Genomic DNA, 25527 nt, shown 5'->3' with positions numbered 1-25527 from the left:
CAGAAATAAAGAACCTAAATACCTTCATTCCAACTCTTTTGCTCGCAACCTTCTCTCTCTTCTTTTTTATTTTTTTTGGCCCTTAAAACTTATATATAGTTATCATCTGAAACTCTCCATGAGTTGATCAATTGCAAATGCTTCCACTCCTTTTTGTCACCTTCCATACCCCATGAGAAATACCTCAAGTACCAGAAAGTTCCTGCAACAAGAGCATACAACGTCACATAAATTGCTGCATATACAATTTTACTGACAGCAGATGCACGTGGCCTATTGAAGATAGATGCAAATGCATCAACCTCATAACAAAACACAATCATGGCAAAATATAAGGCTGGCACATAGTGGTGGACATATGTAACTCTGCCCATAATGACAAAGGGCATAAAGTGCAAACCCCAGCCAAACATTGGATAGATTCCACCCATAATGAACTTTTGCAACTTTTGTGGATGGTTGGAAGGGAAATCAACAAATTGTCTTTGCCATCTAACAATGTAGTATAATGTGATAAATGCAAAAATAAAGACACCCACGGTGGAGGTCCATGTAGTTGCTGGGGAGCCAATCATAAAGTATTTGGCCTTATCGGGACTCCATCCACACATTCTAATACCAACATTCAAGGTTGGCCATTGCCAAAATGACGAGGCCAAGTCATCTTGCTTGTCTGGATCTGGCAATAACGCATTGTTAGTGGCCATCATTGCCAAATTGAGCTGAATGAAATCACGAATAAATCTAGTTTTGGGTAATTTAAAATTCTCTGGTGCTGGTGGCAAGATTTCATTTCTATTATTTTCAATGTTCCACCAAGTTCTCTTGTCCTTCTTGAATGGGTTCTTGTAGCAAACAACTTCACCCTGTCTGAAACCCCATTGTGGTAAAGAGGTTCCGGTAACACCCAAGTAACAGCCCAAGACTTCATTCTTCAATCTGAATGATGAAGTTAATGGATGTAATTTCAACTTGTCTTCGTCACCTTGTTGATCCATAATCTCAACAATCCAGTTATCCTTGGCATCTCCAATGGTCAAGTTACCATAACATGCAACTTCCCACTCTGATTTGGTGGATGGGGCTGGAATCTCGTGAGTATGCAAATTTCTACCAGTTTGTGGGTGCATCAACCTCACGTGCATTCCATCAATAACGTATTCAATATCGGTTTTGTTAGCACTTGGATCATAAGAAGGCAATGGTCTAGCCCTTTGGAAAATCCAATTGTTGTTGGAGTCCTTGTGGCTATAGGTTGTAACTTGTTGTTGCTTAGAACCTTCGGGGAAAGTTTGAACGTGTGAATGCAAGAGGCCGCCTGATAAGCCTTGGTTCTTCAATGTAACCACAGAGTGGACAATGGAAACGTCTCTTGGACCACCACCAACATCTGAGTTGGCCAAGTTGGCTTGGAATAAAGAGGACATATTGGCGTCACCAGTTCCCGACTTGTACAATAAATCAAAATGGATCTTAAAGCAAAGTAAAAAGATGGACATTGGCACAATGATCAAACCAATAATTCTGGCACTCCAATGACATGCATACTTCTTCCAAGAAATTGACTTGTCCTGCAACTTAGTGACAAGATCAACAACGGTGTAAATACCAACCAAGGATGTGACAAACAATCCAACCATCTTTACTGAACACACGCATCCAATGGAGACGCCGGTCAACAAGAGCCATTTCCACCATTTTCTTCCAAACTCTTGTTGCTTATTGTTAAAGTTGTTGTAGCGTGCAAAGCAAAAGACTGTGGATACAGTAAAGAACAACAACATAGAGTCCAAAAGGATAAATTTGCCCAAGGTCACATATGACGATTCCAAGCAAACCATCAATGTGAATAGCCATGTTGTCCAAACGGTGAAGCCAATTTCCTTCATTGTGAAATAAGCCAAGGGTACACACAATGCCGAAAAGGTGGCATTGAACAATCTCATTTTTGTATAGTCAATGTATTCAGGGTATTTTTCACCACTGGGGAAATCCCATGAGCCATTGTATCCAGCCAAGTATCCAGAGAGACCCACGAGCATCTTGCCCAATGGTGGGTGCACGTCGTGGTAAAACTCGTGTCTCAAGTAATAAGAACCAAACTTACCAAAGTGTGCCTCGTCCCAAACAACACTCGAGTTGACTGAGATTCTGTAGAAACGCACAAAGAATGATAACAAGGTGAAGAAGATGGGTGCCAAGATTGCTTCCAACTTTTTCAACGATTCAATGGTCTCTTTGGTTTCGTCGTACTGAGTTCTCTTTGTCTTTTCAGCAAGATCTATATCTCCATCAGCCAAAGCGTCAGCAGTATCCTCGATACTTTCATCGCTTGAAAGTTCGTCGTCAGAGTATTTTGCGTCAATTGAGGCAACTTTGGCCCTATTGCTGCTGCTGCTGCTGTTGTTGTTGTTGTTACTGCTGCCTGATGATTTTGTCAATTTGACTTTTGTCTCATGGGGTTGAGCAGAAGTCGACATTGTTTGTTGGTTGTAAATGGATTGAAATATAAGGAGAATAGAGACAGACTAATGGTTAGTGGTTTAAATGTCAATTTCAGTAATCCAAGAATCAAACAATGCTGTGTCTATAGTTCACAAGTGTTGGAATGGTTTAAGGAGGAGGATGAAGGAAGATGCAGAAGGAAAAGATACTTGACAAAGGTATTCCTCTTTTATTAGGATGAATTTTCCTTTTTCCCCTTTTTGTTTTTGATTTTTTATAAATAAATAAATATATATATAGATATATATAGATATATATTTAATTATTACTTCTCAATTGAGAGGATATGAATATTTTGGGAAGTTTGAAAAATCAATCTTTTGTACAACGAGGGCTTTTCTTTCCTATTGTTACAACACTGTAATTAAAAAAAAAAAACACCCGTCTCAAATAATTCCAGTAGTAATTTAGCAGTAAGCATATTTAGTACGTGTTTTTTATTTCATTTTATTTTATTCAAGTTTTTTCTCACTCGTAAGAAAGAATGAACAAAACACAAAACACAAAACACAAAAAAATTGTTGAAAAAACATGAAAAATGAAAGAAGAAAAAAGGAGACACGTCAATATTCTCTGTTTCGTCCAAAGTCTGTTTTTCTACATCTGTTCTCTTACGCTAAATTCCCATTCTTCGGATTTTAACTACACGCCACGTAGTAATAATAATAGGCCAATGTCCAGAAAAACAAGACAAAAGAAGAGACATTTATAACTACTACTCCTCCTACCACTCCTCCTACTACTATTCCTCCTCCTACTAATACTAGAGTGTCGCATACCATTGTCTAAAATTGTAGAGAAGGAGAGAAAAGAGAGAGACAAACGATAACTGATGGTGATTGGCAACTTGTAAATGGTCAAGCTATAGATTTCACATTGTACACTCTGTAAAATTACCGATATATCCATGTCTCTTGGCTAATGAAATCTTGACAAAACCGGTCTTTATTGATTTTTTTTTTTATATTTGTTTCCTTTCTTTTTTTGTCAATTGGATTGTTGTAGTAATTAAAAAGAAAGTCTAAGCCATGTCTTTATTACCTGCTCAATTGGCATCATTTAATAGTGTAGTTTGGCTCTACGTATTTACTACTACGACATACCCCACATTTCCATCTCTACAATTACCACCAATGGCAAACAAACAAACAAGCAAACAAACAAGCAAACAAGCAAACAAACAAACAAACAAACAAACAAACAAACAAATGAAAAAAAAATAGTTTTCTTACAACGTATCATGTATCAAACATATATACCAACTATACCCTATTTTGGAATTAAAAAATTGCAACTTCTTCAACAGGCTCTCAACAAGCCTCCCGAGAGATTTTACAATTTCGTGGATAGTTATTTGCTCTCAGAAACCTTAGCAACGTGTTGCAACAAGTCAACGACACGGGTAGAGTAACCAAACTCGTTATCGTACCATGAAACCAACTTGACAAAGGTTGGGCTCAACAAGATACCAGCCTTCTCGTCAAAGATTGAAGAGTATGATGAACCCAAGAAATCAGTAGAGACAACAGCATCTGAAGTGTAACCCATAATTCCCTTCATTTCACCTTCTGAAGCCTTCTTGATGGCCTTGGAGATTTCCTCATAGGTGGTTGGCTTCTTCAAGACAACAGTCAAGTCAACAACAGAGACATCGACAGTTGGAACTCTCAATGACATACCAGTCAACTTACCATTCAAGTCTGGAATAACCTTACCAACAGCCTTGGCAGCACCAGTTGATGATGGGATAATGTTACCTGAAGCAGTTCTACCACCTCTCCAGTCCTTGTGGGATGGACCATCAACAGTCTTTTGAGTGGCAGTCATAGAGTGGACAGTGGTCATCAAACCCTCTTGGATACCAAAGTTGTCGTCAACAATCTTGGCCAATGGAGCCAAACAGTTGGTGGTACATGAAGCATTGGAAACAATGTCCAAGTCTGGGGTGTACTTGTCTTCATTGACACCAACAACAAACATTGGGGCGTCTGATGATGGAGCAGTAATGATAACCTTCTTGGCACCAGCTTGAATGTGCTTCTTGGCACCTTCAGTGGTGGTAAAGACACCGGTTGACTCGATAACATAGTCAACACCAACTTTACCCCATGGAATGTCAGCTGGGTCTCTTTGTTGGAAAACCTTAATCTTGTGGCCGTCGATAACCAAGTCATCACCTTCAGCCTTAACTTCACCCTTGTAGATACCGTGGGTGGAGTCATACTTAAACATGTAAGCAGCATAGTCTGGAGCAATGAATGGGTCATTGACAGCGACAACGTCAATGTCCTTTCTTTGCAAAGCAACTCTCAAGACCAAACGTCCGATTCTACCGAATCCGTTAATACCAATTTTGATAGCCATTGTGTGTTGATTATATGTATATGTATTTAATTACAACTTGTGTTTTTTTTTCTCTTAAGTTCAATTGAGTTGAAAAGAAAAAAAAAAGTGGTGAATATAAATTGAAGAGAAAGAAAGAAAGAAAAAGAAAGAAAGGAAAAAAGGGAATTGGAAATCAATTGAAAGTGTTGGAAATTTATATCAATTGAAATTTTAGGGGAGTTTAAGTATCTTTGTTGGACAATAGCTTTTTATTTTGTCTTTTTTTTTAATTCTTTTTTTTTTTTAATTTTAGTTTTAGTTTTCGGAACACTCTCAGGTGGAGTAAGCCTTTGGGGAGAGTAAAGTTCCGTCATAGTACTAAAATTTCCTCTCTATTTAGCAGACGCAAAAGTAAAATAAAAATAAATAAAGAAATACTTGTTTTAATAATAACGCCACTAACAAATTGCCCCTATGGACATATCATGTATTGCTATGTACCACCATCTACTACTAAGACTATCAATTGGTATTGCATCTACTGTAACTACTGTAACTACTATTACTACTACAGCTATTACTACTACAGCTACTCAGCTGGCTCTAACCTAGTCTTGTAAATAGTGAGTATATGGAGAGGTGGTTTCCATGCGCTACCAATGGACATTTCCATTGGTAAGTTTGCTTTTTGTAACTCTTCGCACTACCCTCCTCCGCTCGAGTTTGTTAGCTCCGGGTCTGTATCTTCCATGAACGCAAAAACAGATGACACCACTACAAAATAATAAGATGACGAATGATAATAACGGCGGAAGAAGACAAGACATCAGAAATTTTTAAAAAAAAAAACAAAGTAGAGGAAAGAGCACACACCCGGTGGTAGTAGTTGTAATAGTAGTAGAGAGAGTTACCCACGACACAAGGAGTCCATACTTTACTTTTGCTTTTGCTTTTGTTCCTACTTCTGTTCTTACTATCATTCCATTTTCCACGTTGTTTTTTTTTTCAATGTTTTAATCTTCTGAACTATTCACCTTATAGTATGCAATGTATATACGCTTGTTTACTCTATAACTCCGCTCATATGATTTTACAAGCGTATTTCCAGATCAATTGTATTAGAGTATGGTGAACACATACTTTGGAAATACCAAACTTTGAATTTGACCCTATTAATAAGCTCAAGTATGACCTGATCGCAAGAAGCAAGGAGAGAGAAAAGCATGGCCATCCACCTCTATTTTCCCTTCCTTCATTTCTCTTCCTCCTCCTCCTCTTCTCTCTATATGCACCATAAACAATTCTAGACCCCATCCACAATACTATATTATATCTTCTTGTCCTTTATAAAATCTCCTTTCCCTTTTTATCTCTTTTTCCGCCTCCTTCAACAATTTCGCTCCCCCCCCTCATTTCCATCCCCAAGTTGAAGCGACGCACGTTTAAGTCCGGCGAAACTAGAAGCACGTGCAACTAGAAGGGTATTTTTTTATGTTTTTTTTCTTTCTCGTCGGTTCCTTATTATTCAAAGCAAACAATCAATATACTTCTCAAGACTCTTGCTCTAAGGGTTTATTCATTCTCTCTACAACGAATCTATCATTACTTTTCTTATATTTTTATTCTTCTCTCTCATATATTTCACATTGCTGCAAACTAGAGTACCTGTACTTGAATCAGAAATACCGAGGCTACGTTCCATCGCTATTGCCTAATTTGAAAACAAAATCAATGAAAAGGAATTCAAGAGAATTGAAATGAAACCGAAAAAGAAAGAGGCACCACCCCGGATTTTCGAAAACACTAGAGCCAAACTTTTCTTTTCTTTCTTTTCTTAAAAAAGCATAACTTATATGCAGTACATTATATAAGCTTAATAAGGGAAATGGGAATATATCGGGATTGAAATTCAAAACAATCACAATCAACTTCCACTCTTGTTCCCACTTTTTTGCTTTCACATGTAACTTTTATATGATTTGTTACGGCTGGTTTTTACGTTGCCCTTTATTCTCCAGTTCCGACTTTCCACGAGACGACTAAAGAAATGCGGCTTTATTTTAGATCCATATTATATAATAACACAACCTCGCTGTTGTAGTTGAGAGAAGAGAAAAAAAGAAACAGAAACAGACCGTGTAGTAGGAGTGGGAGAGTAAATCTTGAAACATTGTGGAAATAAAAACGGTTTTAATAAACATTTTGAAATTTGATCTTTGAAAACAGGGTCCAATCCTCTTTTTATTAAAAAAAAACTCCAATCAATAGAGAATGTAGGTTTGCTTTCTAATCGTACTAGAGTTAGGGAGTAGTGTCTACTACACACACACGTATATATATATATATATATATATATGTAGTACACGTCCTCCTTTCGTCAGCAAATTACATCATACTGATAATGAGACATTTCATATAGTTGCTATCTTTTCGGAAAACCTGGCTTCTTTTTTATTTGGCCTTTTTTAGGCGCTTTGGTACCTTTCCTATACTTGGTTTTCCCGTTAGTAAACACAATCATGAGCTTATACCTAGATATACACAAGCTATATAAGTTTGATATTGCAATCTAAGAAGTTTGTTTATCTTCATCATCATCTTCTTTTTCTTTTTCTTTTTCTTCAACTTTTATAATCAATAACTAATTTTCTCCAAGACCTCAACAATGTCGTATAGATTAATCAAACTCAATTCAGGCAATACTATCCCATCTATAGGGTTGGGATGTTACAACATCCCCACTGCCCAAACCTCCAACATTGTCTATGAAGCCTTGAAAGAGGGATATCGTCACTTTGACACAGCTGTGTTATACGGCAATGAAGAAGAAGTCATTGAAGGTATTTCATCTTATCTTCATGACCATCCAGAAGTGAAAAGATCGGAGATATTTTATACCACCAAATTGTGGAATAGTCAATTGGGCAAATCCGCGACAGAAAAGGCCATTGACACCATGATGAGTCAGATTGGGGATTTGCAATATATCGATATGTTATTGATCCATTCGCCATTACCTGGACAAAAACGTCGATTAGAGAGTTGGGGTGTTATGCAGGATGCTGTGGCCCAGGGCAAAATTAAAAACATTGGAGTGTCAAACTATGGTCAGCATCACATTGAGGAATTGCTCAATTGGCCCCATTTGAAAATCCCACCGGCAGTCAACCAAATAGAAATTAGTCCCTGGTGTATGCGTCAAGAATTAGCACAGTGGTGTTTAAAGAAAAATATTCATGTAGAAGCGTACGCACCATTGACACATGGATCCAAGTTGGAAGATTCAAGCCCTGAATATCAAAAGATTATGCAAAAGTATGATAAATCGGCAGCACAGATTTTGATCAAATGGTCATTGACAAAGGGGTACATCCCATTACCAAAGACAAAGACACCTTCGAGATTGAAAGCGAATTTGGCGATGAATGACTTTGAATTGACGCCAGAAGAAGTAGAGATTATTGATCAGCCTGACGCTTATGAGCCTACAGATTGGGAATGTACCGATGCTCCATGAATATAGATGTGTAATTGTGTGTTTTTTTCAAGTAATTCTAATGCATTTGGTAACTTTTTTTTTTTTTTACAAATTTAGGTGTTTTTAACAGCCTTTTCTTGTTTTTTGGGTTCTCCCCTTTATTTTGGGTTCTCACTCTTTTGCTCTCTTTTGCTCTCTATATATGTGAGTGATACATCAATACAAACAGTATGGTATTTTATTAACTATTTTGTAAATATAATTATATTTGTTGTAAATGTCATTTTCGTTTTTTATAAGATGATAAACTATTCCAAACCTTCTTTTCATATCACGTGAAAAGAAAATAAAGTTTAGTAAACTTCTGTCATATATAAACCAAAAAAAAGAATTTATTCAGCCCGTCTATTATTCTTTCTTTTTATGCCCACGCCCTATCTTTTGCTTTTGAAATTACTAAACTGATATGGCATTGGTTGAAACAGCTGAGAAGAAATGATCGGGAGGAAGAACGAAAAAAACAAAAAAACAATAAGAAGAAAAAAAAATACTAGAATAGATTAGATAAATTTGAGTAAACCATTACTAAATTGCAATTCATTTCCCTAAACCTCTCTTGACCGGATTATGTTGCAATACCGGTCCCAATTAGCTAAAACTCTAATTTCCAAAATTTCAGCTGTCAAAAAATTGAGGATATTTTTTTTATTTTATTTATCGTCAATGAAAATTTGCATTCATATATCAAGAATCAAAGGAAAAAAAAACACATTAAGGGTTATTTCATAGCACTTGTTTTCATATTTGATGTTTGTCTCTTGAACCTTTTTTTTATTTGCCAGTAATCAAATAGAGCAGTATTCAGCTTATAAACAATGCGCAAGAGCTTAACCGATTCATTTACCAAATATTCTTAATCCATCGATTATCAAACTCTTCTTCTTCTTCTTCTTCTTCTTCTTCTTCTTCTTCTTGTTGTTGTTGTTTTTTGGATGCTTTTTTTTTTTGTTGGGTTTGCCTGTTATTACCAAAAAAAAAGAAACATAAAACACTACTCAACAACGTCAAGCTCGTAAAGTTGTTCCTTGGTCTTACTATAGAATTAAGAACCGGTTGTACACCATTACCAATTTGTTGCCGGTTTTAACCTCGTCAACATCTCAAAGAAAGAAGGACCAACATATTAGAAACTTGGCATTGTTTTCATGCTGTTCATTTTGTTTTTGCAGTAATTTCTATTTTTTTTTCTAGGCAAAATGTTAGTGAAATTAATATGATAATTGTGCAAACCCATATCTTTTTCAACACAACAACAACAACAACAACAACAACAACAACAACAACAACAACAACAACAACAACAACAACAACAACAACAACAACAACAACAACAACAACAACAACAACAACAACAACAACAACAACAACAACAACAACAACAACAACAATGCAGAAATGAGACAAAGTTGAGAACAACTGGGAACAACTAGGAACAATTGGAAGAAGAAGAAGAAGAAGAAGAAGAAGAAGAAGAAGAAGAAGAGTTACAGAAAACCTTGGCATAGGAATTTACGAATATGGTTGACCTTCTCTCTCTCTTTCCTTCTCTCTCTTTCCTTCTCTCTCTTTCCTTCTCTCTCTTTCCTTCTCTCTCTTTCCTTCTCTCTCTTTCCTTCTCTCTCTTTCCTTCTCTCTCTTTCCTTCTCTCTCTTTCCTTCTCTCTCTTTCCTTCTCTCTCTTTCCTTCTCTCTCTTTCCTTCTCACTCTTTTTCTCGCGGAGCAGTCCGTAAGTTTCTCAGCTGATTTAAAAGATAGAAGCTGAACCTTTGATCCTTCTGATGTTTCTCAACTTATCCTCCTGTTCCTACTCCGCCGTCCCCAATATCCCGTTGCACCCTTATACCTTTGAACAAATTTATCCTTGGCTATTTTCGTGGACTCCCGGATAAAGTCTCTGATAAAAAAAACAACAAAGAAGGATAAGTTACAAATTCTCTCGTCAACAAAACATCCTTAAACCTTTTCTTTTATTGTAGCTCTACCTCCACCCTTTTTTTGTTTACTTATTTCTTTTGCTTTTTCAATAGCTTCTTCTTGAAAACATGTAGCTTTATTCCAACCATTAATCTATTTTTACAGTAATGATTTTAAAGTTACCAAATTATATAACATCATCTCCTAGTACTTTCAAATGTTTCTGAAAAGCATCGTTCAATAAGCCTTCTTGAAACTTCAGATAGCCACGTCTAAAATTAATATCAATAAAAAAACTCTCCCACTTCCTCCCCCCCTATACTATTCATGGCCCTCAAACTTCTCATAACCGCATAATCACAGAGTCATATAACCACATTTGCCTTCAAAAGGTCAATCCGGATTTTTTCCAAGTAAGCCAATTGAGAATCAGTGTCTGCCTAAGGCGTCTAGGGGTGAGCAAGTGAGTGTAAATGTGTGTTGATGCTGGTATCTTGGTGTTTTTGGTCTCCCACGCCTTCGCCCCCCTTTCTGTTTCCTGCACATCTCCTTCATTCCTCAATCACCATCATTCCTCAACCACCACCATTATCATCACCACCACCAACAACCTATACCCACAAACTAACACGCTCCTTCACTCTATCTATCTCTCTCTCATGTGCTCGCATATTTTCGCTTTTTGTATTCTTGTTTCTGAGGCGGTTAATGACAACGGCGTCTAAATTTCATTGATTGGTATACTACCCCCAACCAGAAAGCGGAGCAAGAAATGTGGTTGTGAAAAAAAGACTCAGTATTTTGTCTTAGAGGGTGATAAAGAAAACGAGAAACTAGAAAGGAAGGTCATTTGGAGTCCTTTTGCATTGCCTATGCAAAAAGAGGTCTCTGTAATGAACTATTCTATTCTTGCAGCTCGGCGTTGTCACGTTCTGCAAACCATGTTCCAACGATGGTGTGTATTGGCTGCACGTTGTAAATGAGTACCTTTGTAGTTCTTCTCCACCTCGTAAGCTTCAACAAACCAAACTCAATCTCAATACCAATTGCGGAAACAATTCCAGACTCATTTTGTTTGGTTTGAACTCTACTTTTCTTCTTTCTTTTTTGGTTGTTTCATGGTTGTTTCGTGGTGGTTTCGTGTTGGTTTGTTTCTGTCTTCTTGTTGAGTCTACTTTTTGTATGCTGTTAAATAATATTACTTTGCAACACTCATAACCGTTAGAAATTGACACAAAACGATTAAACATACACACACACGAACTCACTCACACACTCACGCACGCACTCACATTCTCTCTCTCTTTCTTTTCATTACAATCTGATTAGTCAACGTTTAATGTCTTTTCTGACTTTATGGGAGGTCACTGCAAAGACTCTTTGAATGAAATTGAGTTAAATAAGCCCAAAAGCAACCATCATTGCAACCACTACCACCCTCAATAAAGAAGAGCATACCACGAGTCCGACATTAAAAATTAAAATAAAATATGGAGTTTTAATCAAACGGATTCTAATTTTCTCTTTTTAACTCTACCCTACTCTACCCTACTCTATTCCATTCTATTTTTTAATTCTATTTTATTATTACATGGACATCGGCCAAGAGTAATTAATAAGCGCTTCTACAATCTGTAGGAACTCGCAAATAAGAAAATGAGAATACATCAGATTGTAGAAAAGTGTTAAAAAGAATAAATCGAAAGATAAGGACTTCTTTTAATCCGCTTATACCTGACTATGTGGCATAAATATCTCAGATAATAGCAAAGTAAAAAGAAACAGATTAAGAAGCAGATTGAGTAAGAATAAAGTAAGTCAATAAAAGAACACGTTATCCCAAAACCAGGATTGCATACTTGGGATCCCAGTACATACCTGCTTTCCTCCTACCGCCCGGTCCTCTATCACTATCACTTTGTCCCTCCTCTTCCTTCTCCCCCTCTCGCCACTCTCACCGCATTTATTTTTTATTGCTTGCAAAATTTGCACCTTCCCTTGTACTTTTTATTTCTACTTGTCCTGTAAGATGAAAACAAAAGAAAAAAAAAATAATTGATGTAGATGGTATATTATATTAAGTCAAAACGAAAAAAAAAATAAAAGAATATCAACATCAGCAACATCATAATTGTAGTAATTTTGCTTTGTAGTTCAAATGCAAGTTTATTCTGGTTTTGATATTTCCTCTGTACGCCACAAAATATAAGAAAACTTGAAAGGCGAGAAAGTGTGGAAGCGGGAAGAAAAAAATAAAAAACCGAAACCGAAAAAGAAAAAGTAATGACGGCCTTTAAAAAAGAGAGCCTCACTTTGAGATTTATACCCGACATTTACTCTGCTACTAATATTTATTCCTTTTGTACTCGTGACACAATTATGCATTAGAACTAAGAACACGTAGAATTGAATAAAATTTATATAGAAACGCTAGACTCAAACTCATCTCAAAGAAACTTAAGCAAATGGAACCTGGAATCTGTAACTTGGTGGAATTGAGGATGAAATTGAGCAGATTATCGGCAACAAAAGGAAAAAAAAGTAAACTAAAACAAAACAAAACAAAAAAATTAAACAAGCATTGGCAATCACGATGACAAAACCACCACCAGGATGTAGAACGTAAAATGAATTAAGAAAGAAAACAAAGCAAAACAAAGCAAAACAAAACAAAGCAAAGCAAAGAAAATGGTCTGTCCCTATTATTCTCCAGCTACTCTTTTTATTGTCTTTTAATTTCTTCCAAGACTCTTCTTTTTTTTTTCTTCTTCTTCTTAAAACGCGTTGTTATTGTTTATAAAGGGGTCGTATGGCCCTGATAAGCCATCGAAATAATGCGCATGACCATTGGTTTGGATACCTCCAGCAGCACCTAAACCACTCACACCCATGCCCATGCTCATGTTCATGCCCATACCGATGCCCGTACCAACAGCAGTATTTGCACCTGGTGCTCCACCTGCTTCGCTATTGTTCATGTAGTAACCAGAAGCATCGTGAAAGATTTCTCCGTGTTGGCCTGTGAAATGATTTTGGAAAGGTATCTGCCCATTGTTTGAACTACTGCCATCATTATTGTTCTTACTACTGTTGTTGGTGTTGCTATTGGCGTTGCTATTGCTGTTGCTATTGGCGTTAGCAACACCAATACCATTGCCAAAATTACTGCAGCCCTCCATTACCAATGCGTCTTCTACTGGTTCGTAGTTTCGGTTGAAGTCGTCACGAAACAGCATTGTTGCTGAGGGCGGTTGTGATAACAAGACATTGTATACTGACGACGTGGGTGACGATAGTGAACTATTTCTTCTCTTTGTATCGATGGATGGAGCCTTGTTATGATGCTGTGGTTTATGGATATGACCATTTGCATTAATGGCATTGCCACTGTTTGTTTTCAGCTTTTGACTAAACGAAGTAAGAGAAGAAGGGGATCTCTTCAACACTGGTGTAAACAGCGGTGTGTTTCCCATAATATTGTTTGTTAGACTAGTAGACATTGACGACGAATCGCCAATATTGGACAAGTTGTGATGTTCATATCGGTGATTTAGTGACGACATGGATGAGTTTTTACTCGACGTGGTAAAATTGTTGGCAAATAAAGATGCTGCTGGTTGCATTGGTGGTTGGCCATACAAGTATGGAGGTGAAATCGAGTCTGAGTTGCCATTTGAGGCATCGCTTTCAAGATCAGACAAGGGTGGTTCGTGCGACGACGACGTTAAAGAAAACTTATTCTGGTTTACTTGAAACGGCATTTCTGAAGAGCTTGTTCGTGAGAAATTGGGAGACATTGGCTCTTGTTTTACTCGAATCTTTTTTGACGAAACAGATGAAACTGAAGAGTGTCTCAATTTGGGCGAGGATCCAGCAGATGCATTCTCGTATTTGTGCTCAGCAAAAAGTTTTGATGACGTATTCATATTTGTGCTATCGGTATTTGCAGCAATGAGTGCACCCTCCTCCCATTCCAAAGGCAAGTTCTTAAGTAAGCCTCTTTTCTCAATGAGGTATGCAATAACTTGGTTGATGGGGATCAAATCATACTCGTGCTCATTATGATGATGGTGTTGGTGTTGGTGTTGTTGTTGTTGTTGTTGTTGCGCCTGGTTCTCAGCATCTTCGTCTGTGAATATACCACCATCGCCTTCTGCTTCCACCTCGTGCTTGTGTTTATGTTTATGTTCAGGTTCATGTTTAAGTTCATGTTCTTGTTCCTGTTCATTTTCATGTTCATGTTCAAGTTCTTCTTCTTCTTCTAATACGACTTCTCCTCCTCTTTGTGATTTATTCTTCTTTTGCTTAGAAATCACCTCCTCAATCTCGGGCAAGTGTGGTTTAGCAAGGTCAATCAATTTTTCAAACAGTTTGGACAAGAGGTCTAATCTCGTTTCCAACAACTCTGTGTACCCTGGTGGATGTACTTTTTCCTTGAGTTTCTTCTTCTCGGTAAACACGCAAATCTTGTTATCAAGTAAGCATCGGTTGCATGGTTTCTTACCGTCGCACTTTGTTTTCTTTATACGGCACGAGTCGCAAGCCTTGCCAACTCTCTTCTTTTTGACATGGCCTGAATTGGATGTGTGATAGGAATGATGGTCCTCTAACAGCATAATTGTCTTTTTCTTTTTTTTTTTGGGTTGTAGTAGTGTTGAATAAAAAGTAAGGTGAATAGGAAAACGAAATAAAACAAAATATATAATAGTAGTAGTTCTATTACTCTTGTTGTTATAATTATAATTATAATTATAGTTATAATTATTTTTGTTGCAGTTGTAGTCTGTAGTTGTTATTGGGGGATGGGGAATTTTAATACCCCTCTAACGGAATCTGACAGGAAGTCGGCAATAAAAGGCGGGGAGGAAGAAGCCAAAAAAAAAAGAAAAGAAAAAGACAGAAAAAAAGGGAGAACACAAAAAAAATAAGGTATTTTATCCTATGGAATGGGTTTATTTTAACTGTTTTTTTTTGATCAACTAATCCTTCTTGTTTCTTTTGGTCTTCTTTTATAATCAATTGTTGATAAACAAATTCTTGGTTGTTGTTGTTGTTTTTAATTTCACAAAGAACAGTTTACTTGCTTCTCTTGCTTCTTTGTTTTCGAATTTGCGTTTCTTGAATGTATCGATGTCCACTAATTGATCCTACACTGTAACTCTTTCTTGGGGTGGTGGTCTCTTTATAGTGTGATGATCTGCTACTGTTCTTGTCGCTATTGTTATTGATGTCGTTGTTGTTGTAATAATGAAGTAAATAAACCCAATGCAATTGTTGGTTTATCGACAAATTATGAATGAAGAAAAAAACCAACTTGTATCTTAGCTAGGTTGAAGAATGAGATAGATGGTGTTTGTGTTGCTCCCTAATTTTTGTTGTTTTTTTTATTCTTTTATGTTAGAATAATGAGGTTTTGCAGAAAACTATTTTTGACGGAATCTACATCTTCTTATATACTCTTTTCCATGACTCCCTAATTGACTGATTGTGTAATCAAGATGTGTTATGTACTTGACATAGAGAGAGAGATTTAAGTGTGTAAGCAAAAGAGTAAAGAAAAGAAAATAAATAAAAAACGACAATAGTGTGTAAAAACAGTTACACATGTTTTGTATGTACGTACCGGGGCTAACAAGCAAAAGTAAAGAGTTATCACGTTGAATTGTGACGTCTAGAATCTCGATTAAGAGGGTCTTTTCTTGTTGTGTTTTGCTGTGTTATGTTTAACTATATGAATGGTGTCTAGTTCTTTGTTGCATTGTGTTCTTTTGAGAGATAAAAAAAAAAGAACCTCAAGACACTTTATCAATTTAGCTTATGGCTTATGGTTTCTTGCGTTTCTTGCGTTTCTTGCGTTTCTTGCTTCTTGGTTTGATGGTTAGTAAAAGTTTTAGCAATTAGCCAGTGTCTTCCAAGTCCGTGGGACAAAAAAAAAAAATTAATAAAAAATTAATAAAAAATTATTTAAAAAAAAAGAGCTCCAAAATAGTACAAAATCGAATTTATGACTTTGTCGTTCGTACATGGAAAATTAGAATCCCAAAACAAACAAACAAAAGAAATATGTGACCAATATTTTTCATGCATATGGTATAACCAAAACGAGTGAAAGAGTCAAAGAGTTAAAGATAGAAAGAGTGAATGAGTGAATGAGTGAATGAGAGTGGGAGTGTGCATTATGCGCTAATTCCAAACTCTGGTTAGTTAACCACCAATGTTACTTTAACAAAACCTACATGGGAACTCAAGAATAGGTTAAAATTGTAAAGGTGCTTTTGTCCATTCCTTATAATAAGAACTTTGTAATTAAGAGAATTTTTTTGTCTTGCGCCCTTTGTCACATCCTTTTCCCATTTTATTTTTAAAGTTTCTATCTCAGTCATCATTGCAGAAACCTAAGAACTATTGTGTGTCGGTATATCTTTCTACAGAGAAGCTTCTCTCTATTCCCTCCTCTCTCCCCCACCATCAGTAACTGAACAAAAAAATCATTGAAAATTGGAAAATTAAAATTAAAGTATTGAATTAAAATAAAACGTGATCTCTTTGCTTGAAAACAATCTAAATAGATACAACGCTTAATGACATTATAGGTTTTAACTCGTCCACCCGCCTTCTTTCGCTCTTACCTCCCCCCCCTCCCCCACTCAATAAAGAAGCAAACAAAGAATATATAATATAACCTGACTTTTGCTCTATTCTCTTTACAAACAAATCTCGGCCCTTTTCTTAAATTTGCAGAACAGGGTGCTCTGATAAACGTTAGGTATGGGTCCCTCTGTTGCAGAACAAGCATCAAAACACATTGCTTCCACAACATCCCCTCCTGCTTCTTTATCATTTGTACGTTTTTTTTTTTCTTGCAAATTTTTTATTTTCAAATTTTTTTCTTATTTGCTTTGACCCAATACATCATAAAAAAAGGAACCCATGCAAGTGTTTGCTATCATACCCACCAATGGTCCTTTTGATCTGCATTTTGGGGTGTGTGTATATATTGTCCTGTTGAACCACTAGGAGCACCTCACCGCCCATAACACACTTTTAGTCCTATTCCTCTATTTTTTGTTTTCTTTTCTTTTTTTTAGTCTCTTCCGCTTCTGGCACGATGAAGCAAGTTTCCTTTTTTGCTTATCAAATATTAGAATGATTTGCACATAAGGTTTACATATATATGTATATAGATACAAAAGAAAGAGTAAGAGGAAGCGAAAGAGGAAGAAATAAATTAAAGGAATAAATAGAAAAATTGAATGTACAAGAAACCCGAAACCTCTGTAACCAGGATTCTTATTTTCGGCCCAAAGGTATTTTCCTTTTTTTCTTTTCCGCAGGTACACACACACACACACACACACACACAATTCTTTGTCGTTCACACGTTTTATGTGTTGCGCGCACTGCTGATAAATCCGGTGGGCATTTTCTTTATAGAACAAAAAAAAATACACACACAAAGGCAAGAATTGTAAGAAGTTGAAGAAGAAGCGGAAGAGGAAGCTACCAAACAACGTCGAGGGGTTAAGGGAACCTAACATATGCTTCTACGCTGCAAAATGAAAAAAAAAAGGCTTTCCAAGTCTTCCAACAAGCATGTATGTTTTTGTTTTCTTTTTTTTTTTGAATTTTTACAACTTCCTTCACCTGCAACAGCTGCAACAGCTCGGAAAACAAGTATCCCAAGTTTATCAACAGTTAAAGTAACTAGCATTATGAGCTTTGCCATTGACCACCATTCCTTTTGTTCCTTTCAAAAAAAAAATTAAAAACTATTAAACATTTTCATCGAAAAAGTGAAACAAAAGCGGTTTAATCATGCCACCTTATTAATCAATGAATATATGAGCAAAACGAGCAAAAAGAGTTAAAAGAGCTAAAAGAACAAAGAAAAAAAAAATGCGAAAAGTAACCAACACCACCTGTTATCTCGTTGTACCCAACCTACCTTAATTCCCTGGCAAGAAGATTACCGATACTTACCGCTCTATACCCCTATCTCTCTTTTTTTGCTTCGCTCATTACCCCTATCCTCTCTTTTCCCACCCTCTCCAATGCATTCTGCTACTCTGTGTTGATGTGTGTGTTTGTATATATATATATATTTATATGTATACACTGTTGCAAAGAAGAATTGGTTGCGAGTCTTAATGTTCCGGAGCGCCACAATCTGATCGCCAGAGTATCTGAGTATCTAAGTGTCTGAAAGTCTGAAAGTCTATGTCGAATTCTTAGCTGTTGGTTTACGTTTTCTTACATAGAAACTATTTTTGTGTTGAAAAGTAGTCACTGCCCCTAGTATATAACAAATAGTGACAAACTTGCAATTGTTTAGCAATATGAGCATTAACCAGTAGGCGGCTAAAACTTTTAGTAGTAATACGAAAAAAAAAATATTAATAAGAGCAGTCTTCTTACATCAAGTTTACAAGGATCCTTAAACGTACAAGGTTCCCTACTTTCTTTCCTCTTTCACTTGCTCCGTTCCCCTTTCTTCTTCACACACACACACACACTCTCCCTCCCTCTTTCCCTCCCTCCCCCACAAGCACTAGCACCAGAACGAACCCCAGAACAAACAAAAACATAAACTGAAACTGAAACTTCTAGAGTCGCTCGGCTTTGGATCGAAAAGGAAAGGAAAAAGAAACAAAAATCGAAGGAAAAAAATATCGGGTTTTAAGAAAAGAAATTGAATAGTGTATATGCTATATGCGCCTTCCGCATTGGTTATATTTAAGAATGTTTTATCATTATTGAATGGATGAAGTGAACCACCAAATTGGTGGTTCACTATACTTGGTTCTTCTTTTTGTTTTCTTTTTTTTATTATTTTGCTGACATATTCAATACTTTATTCTATGTACCTTATTGTACCCAATCCTTTGCTTAAACTAGAAATCAGTTGACTCTGACTATTCCTTTCCTTTCTTTTCTGTACTGATATTCACTAAAAACTCTAATGTGTAAACATGTTTCCTTTTCTATAAAGTATTCATCTTCAAAGTGGTACATTTGAAAGCTGCCAACCAACGATCTAATCTCATTGCGTGAGCCGCATAGGCTCCTAACTTAGCTTATCTTTTTCTACTATACTATATTATATTTTGTTGTAGTTGCTGCTGTTGCTGTTATCATCCAGTACCGAGAGTTAGAGGGGTGCTGCTACGCGTTTTTCGGAATTCTTTTATAATTTTATTTATTTTTTTTTATTTTATTATTTTTTTTTTTTGGAGGGGGGGAAGGTTCCACGACATTGTTGTTGTTCTTGCTACAACACAAAATAAAAACAAAGCAAAACAAAACAAAGCAAAACAAAATAAAAGAAAAAAAAAATTACAAAAAGAATCCAACCAAAACCACCTCCAAAATCACCGCCACCACCAACACTAAGTTGAGTTGACAACTTGAAGGAAATAATGGTACTCGCAATTTGCAATTCAATTCAACCTCCCTTCCACCCCTTCTTCATTCTCCCTTCTTTTTCCCCCCCCCACCTACGCCAAAACAAACTCTGAAACGTCCATTCTGGGAAATGCTCAAGGGCAATGTGTCCAATAATGGTAGTAAATCAGCCAGGAATAGTCTCATAATTGCTGTTTCTATTTTGTTTTTTGATTTATTTATTTAATTTTTTTCTGGTTTCGGTTTTACTATTTTGTCGCTCTGTTGGCATTGGTTTGATATCTTTTGCTTTAAAAGGATTTAAATTGTCAATCCAACAGAACAGACCATTACAACAATTTATCCATTTCGAGGGTTTTCACCAATGTTTTGAGAATATGACTATCCCCGCCTTTGTGCAAAAATAAAGAAAATTTGAAAAGTCAATCAAACGCGTAATGTAGAATTACAAGCGTACACAATTGGTTTATGTTATTTATGTTATATTATTATTATTGTTGTTGTTGTTGATGATGCTTCTGCAGTTGTTGTTGCTACTACTGCTGGTGTTGTAATGGTGATAATGTTGATGGTGGTCAAAGATAAAGTGGGTGTGAGTAACAAATGTGAATGAGAAGAATAGCGATACGGAGTATGGTAAACGCAAAGTTGCAAGTAAGAAAATTGTAAAGAATAAGAAAAATCAAGAAACAAAAAACAAAAAACAAAAGACAAAAACAAAAACAGAAAAAATCAACTTAGGCAGTAATTGATGCGGTGCATCCCTAGCATCCGGTGACTAGATTATGAACCCCTCTAGAACTGAAACCTCACCAAAGTTGCACCTGGTGCCAAAGATCTTTAATTATCACAAATCCATATAGCTTACTGCTGCAAAACCACACCACTGGATGGAAAGAGACAAACTGAGAAATACAAATGGTCTTTGTCTATCAAATTTCACCTGGAAGCTATATTTAGCTACAAAATGTGACACATCCATTGCTTATACTATTGCTATTGCTACTGCTACTGCTATCACTGTCAAGACTCGCTAATGCAATAAGAAACTACAATGCGATTGTAACTTGGTTGTTGCTATTTTGCTCAATTGTTAAGTATCCAAAAATGGAAATGGATTGGAAGCTGTTTGAATGAAAATGAAGGAAATTAAAAGCGGATGCGGTTTTTGTGTTCTAAAAGAGCCGCCTAAAAAAACTAAAAAATAATAAAAATATTAAGAATTTAAAATTCCATTTTTTTTTTTAGTTTTCCACAAGGCGCGTCCACATCCAACTTTGGAAAAACAAAACAAAGAGTTCCAAAAAAAAAAGAAGAAGAAGAACGAGAAGACGCTTTTTCCATACAAAAATAAACATCATATGGCTTCACCACAGTTGATGATGTTGAAGTGGAAAGTGGAAAATAACAAAGAGGTTTTTGAGTATCAACAAATTGTATCAACTAAACGCAATTAGTTGCTCAAGCATTCTGAGTTGAGACACGTAAAGTATACTAACCTATTCACATTGGATGTTTCTCCATTTTTCAGTGTTTTTCCTTTCAACTGCCATTCTACATCTTGGTTTGTTGATCATACCTATCATTACGAAGAAACAAACTAACCACTCGCTTTTCTTTCAGCATCTATCAACACAAAAAATGAAAACAAAAATAAAAATAAAAAACAGAAGCGAAACAGAAGCAAAACAGAAGCAAAACAGATACAAAATTAAAGAATAAACATGCTAGAGTTTAACCACAAAATTTTCTTTCATATGGGCCTTTTTGCTTTTTCGTTTGCCAATTACCGACCCATGATTTTGATAATGTCAAACACCCTTGTGATAAAGTACAAACATTCCGGAGAAAAGCATGTGTGTTTGTGTCTATGTTAAAGAGAGAAAAAAAAATAAAAAAGAAAAAAGAGGGTTTCAACAACAACTAACAACAATCAACGCGCAGCGGTTATTTATAACTTTCCTCAATTGCTGCAAAAGAATCGCCATCTCCACGCGAAATCTTAATATTGAAAACTATTAAATATGCAAGCCTCATAGATACCATCCATATTACTACAAAGTTACTTGTGTGACTTTCCTTTTTTAGACATTTATGTTCCTGTTTTTCCATTATACCCATAAACTGTAAACTTGACTAAAAGTTAATGCACAAAAGTTACATACCAGCGCTGTCTGAATACACATGATTGTCGTCCACCTACTTGCTGTTGATCCAGTTTTATTTTGAATTTATTTTTATTTTTATTCACATTACCGTTTTAGCGCTGGATTTTGACAATGATTTGGAGCTATGGACAGTGATTGGAAGAAAAAGAAATACTTGGACAAAAACCAGATAAAAAAATAAATTATCCTTAAAAGAAGAACAAGAAGAGGATGAGGATGAGGAAGAAGAAAATTAAGGCAAATTATGCAACACAACGTATTATGATTATTTCCAAAACAACACCGATACTTATACAACATTCTGGTATGTTTCCACCTTGATAATAGAAAAAGATATCATTTTTAAAAAAAAAAAGAAATGAAAGCTTAACACACCCTACCGTGGATCTTGAGAGTATTGTATATTTTTTCTTGTTGTTGTTGTTAATTTTTTTGGATTATGATTGTTATTTCAATCGGAACCAACGGGAAAGAAGTTAAAGAAGTTAGAGAATCTTGGTAATCTTGGTAATCCTGCATTGGAATAATTAACCAGCCACAGACATCACCTTTAAAACCATTGATTACTTTACTTCCGCCCCCTCTTTTGTGTGTTCAATGTGTGCAAACTATTATGTTGGGAAAATGGTGTGGTAAACTGTTTTGTCTTGTACCCAATTTCCTGTCCCTCATAAACAAATGACAATTGACAATTGACAATTGACAATCAACTGTTACTTAAACGTAATCAGTATTAAGAAATATGTTTTTTCCATACAAGCCAGCCAATTATTTGATACTGGCATATATCTTATCTCCTACTATCGCATCAAACGCCTTACTCGAGTCAAAAAAAAATAAAACTCAATTTGGTCAAAAGCATGTGCACAAGTTTTTTTTCTATCCATCAGAGCTTGTCCCTCACTCCCTGCACGTTTGAATATATTGCTTATACTCCCTTTTATCTCTTTATCGTTATATCAATGAGATATGAATAACCATGAAAACCATTAAAACCAAAATAATAGAAAATCTGAATTGCTGGCCGGAATTGAAGAGACAAAAAAAGGTTAAAATAATGAAAGTAAACCAATTTTGGAAAACATTAACAAATATTTTTATTGGCTGGACAGTACGCATGTTTACACACTTTGCTGGTGGATACTTTGCTTGCAGCTATTTCTTAAAAAAAAATACAACTGTGCAAGAGTTGTAATATTTACTACAAAGATTGTATGGGCTATCACCTACGAGTCTAAACTCTTTCTGTTGCTTGCTGCTTCTTCTTCTTCTTGTTGTTGTTGATTTTTTTCTTTTTCCTTTTTGTTCTTTAGTTTGTTTGTTCCAATTTGGTTTATTGTTAATAGCAGAAACTTTTTGCAGCCATGAGAAAGGTGTGCAAGCAAAAGCTGGATCTCAAGTCAAAAGCGTCTACTGAATAATACACAACCTCTGGAAGTCACCCAGGATGAAAAAGGAAAGAATTCTGCTCATTTCTCTAAACTCAAAGCTATATGTTATCTTTTATTTTGTGTTATATCCACAATATGTTGTTTGTCCAAAAAGATCTAGAAACATTCAATTCTTGTTTCTTTTCTCATAGGTAAAAAAAGAACATAAAAATATGGTTTTGCAAAGTTTATTTTGGAATCACAGAGGTTACAGTCTAGAAAAGGACCGGAACTCAATGACGAAAACAAATTACTGGATTAAAGCAAGCATTTAGTTTAGGTAAATTGGTAAGTTTGCAGGATAAACACAAGGATAATTATTGTTAAATTGTTAAATTGTATAAAAGTTGTATGACAATCGCTCAAAAACTGAATATAACTGCATGGAAACAATAGGATTTTAATCAAAACAAATTTTGACATATTACGCAACTTATAAATTTGCCAATTAGTTTTCTAATTCCGGTACTATTACTTGCATAACCTTTTCAAAACATTGAATTTACAAACAAATGTGGCTCTTTTTCTGAAAACAAAATATCTGTAAATTGTGCAAAGTACAATGCTTAATTCATTCACTGTATAACATTGAGTATATGGGGTGTGAACATATGATAATCAGTGAGTTGGGTTCGGGATTGGGTTTGGTGCAGATCGCTTTTAAATAACTGGATAATCATAAACAGCAGTAATTGCTTCATCTCACAAAAGGAAAAATGTGTATTGGTAATCTTTGCATTGAAAATTTGGAATCTATTCTTTGCTTGCAATTGTTGTTGTAGTTGTTGTTGTTGATGTTGTTGTTGTTCAACAATGCTCAGTATTTCTCATCACTACTTTCAACGCGAGAAGGAAAGCCAAAAAAAAAAATGAAATAAAATGGTTGCAAAATATGTGAAAAAAAAATTAAAGGGATCCTCGAATTGGGGGTAGTGAAAAATGTACTCCCAAAAAAAATGTTATAATTAAGATAATGCTGTTGAATTTAATCTAGACAAAAAAGTATTGTGGAATGTAAGCGTTGTGCCACGCAAATATTTGGTTTTTCTTTTAACAAATGCTGCCATAAAGGTAGCTAAAAGTGGATGATAATAAAGAACCAATGCAAAGTCAACGAAAGAAACAAACGTACTCATTCAATGTCTTCTTGGTAAATTAACTTTACTGATAAGTCGATAGAAGCCGCTTTGCATACCATGTTTATATTCATCTAATAACTTCTTTCAGCAATTTCTTTCCACACTTTTCTTTTGGTTTTCCAGTCATTTTGACCAAAGGTTTAATCAGATGATATTTACATTACAAGTTGAAACACATTGAAAGATATATAAAAAAGAAAGGAAGAAACCTCTCTCTTATCTGGAAACGAAATTTATAAGTGATGAAAGAAAAAAAAAGCAGCACGCGTTTTACCATTGCATGAAATGAAGAGCAAGAACATCTCTACATTTCAAAATCTGTGTTGGGTATATTTGGGCGCTTCATTTTTACATATCCCTGAAGCGCACGCTTATGTAATGTGGTTTGACAGGTTTATGCAAAGCAAATTTACAAGGTATTTCCTTATTTTCTCACCACATCCCACAAATTTCCTATAACCCTGGAAAATGTCCAAACTCATCAATGAGCATCAGCTTTCATTTCCTTTCTTCTCTTCTATCTTACTACAATCCATCAAAGTCCAACTATTCATAAAGTACCAAAGTAAAAAAAAAAAAACGAGAAACAAGACACAGAAAACGAGAGAAGGAAAATAAAAATGTCAAATTTCTGCCCCAAAACCACAGTTTACACTCTTCAAATTCCTTTAAAACATTCCAATCTGGGGGGAAATCATATAGCATTTATCTACTTTGTCAAAGTTGAGAAGGAGCACGAGACTATAAAAGTTTTACAAACGATGATATATTGAAGTTACAAAAAAATTTGTAACGTTCGTGGTAGCTTGTGGGAGTTAAACAACTATTTAGTAATTTAGCAAAATTTAGTCCATAATTCATGCTAATAAATATTATTCACTTTTTTTTTTACAATTTTTTTTCACTTTTCAAGTAAAACAACCACAAGAATTCATTATTCTTATCCTGGAGCCGTGATATATACAATAGAATAGTTCATCATATATTTGATGACAGTCTCATCAAATCGCATCTTTAAGGTGTCTATTAATAGTATGGTTTAAAATAGCGAAAAAAAAATATTAAGCAGTTGAAGAGAAAATAGCAGATTTTTTTTACAAAAAAAA

At 35.5% G+C, this 25527-nt stretch overlaps 4 protein-coding genes across 4 annotated transcripts; 1 reads left to right on the top strand and 3 right to left on the bottom strand. All coding sequences in view use genetic code 12, as the record gives it.

The window, feature by feature from the left end:
- Positions 1 to 89: 89 nt before the first annotated feature.
- PMT2 (Protein O-mannosyltransferase 2) lies at positions 90 to 2480 on the bottom strand (the record flags this gene model as incomplete). Its single annotated transcript, XM_001526405.1, has 1 exon — positions 90 to 2480. One exon carries the CDS (start codon positions 2478 to 2480, stop codon positions 90 to 92), a length of 2391 nt encoding a protein of 796 aa, XP_001526455.1.
- A 1375-nt stretch (positions 2481 to 3855) lies between these two features.
- On the bottom strand, positions 3856 to 4869 carry TDH1 (Glyceraldehyde-3-phosphate dehydrogenase; the record flags this gene model as incomplete). Its single annotated transcript, XM_001526404.1, has 1 exon — positions 3856 to 4869. One exon carries the CDS (start codon positions 4867 to 4869, stop codon positions 3856 to 3858), a length of 1014 nt encoding a protein of 337 aa, XP_001526454.1.
- Positions 4870 to 7495: 2626 nt separating this feature from the next.
- On the top strand, positions 7496 to 8347 carry PVL30_003839 (uncharacterized protein; the record flags this gene model as incomplete). The annotated part of the gene is made up of 1 exon (XM_001526403.1): positions 7496 to 8347. One exon carries the CDS (start codon positions 7496 to 7498, stop codon positions 8345 to 8347), a length of 852 nt encoding a protein of 283 aa, XP_001526453.1.
- A 4709-nt stretch (positions 8348 to 13056) lies between these two features.
- FCR1 (Fluconazole resistance protein 1) lies at positions 13057 to 14898 on the bottom strand (the record flags this gene model as incomplete). The annotated part of the gene is made up of 1 exon (XM_001526402.1): positions 13057 to 14898. One exon carries the CDS (start codon positions 14896 to 14898, stop codon positions 13057 to 13059), a length of 1842 nt encoding a protein of 613 aa, XP_001526452.2.
- Between the last annotated feature and the right edge of the window lie 10629 nt (positions 14899 to 25527).

The sequence above is a fragment of the Lodderomyces elongisporus genome, chromosome 4 (assembly GCF_030384665.1).
Source record: "Lodderomyces elongisporus chromosome 4, complete sequence".
Taxonomy (NCBI): domain Eukaryota; kingdom Fungi; phylum Ascomycota; class Pichiomycetes; order Serinales; family Debaryomycetaceae; genus Lodderomyces; species Lodderomyces elongisporus.
The sequence above is the reverse complement of the archived record's forward strand: the minus strand, read 5'-3'. Positions and strand labels throughout refer to the sequence as shown.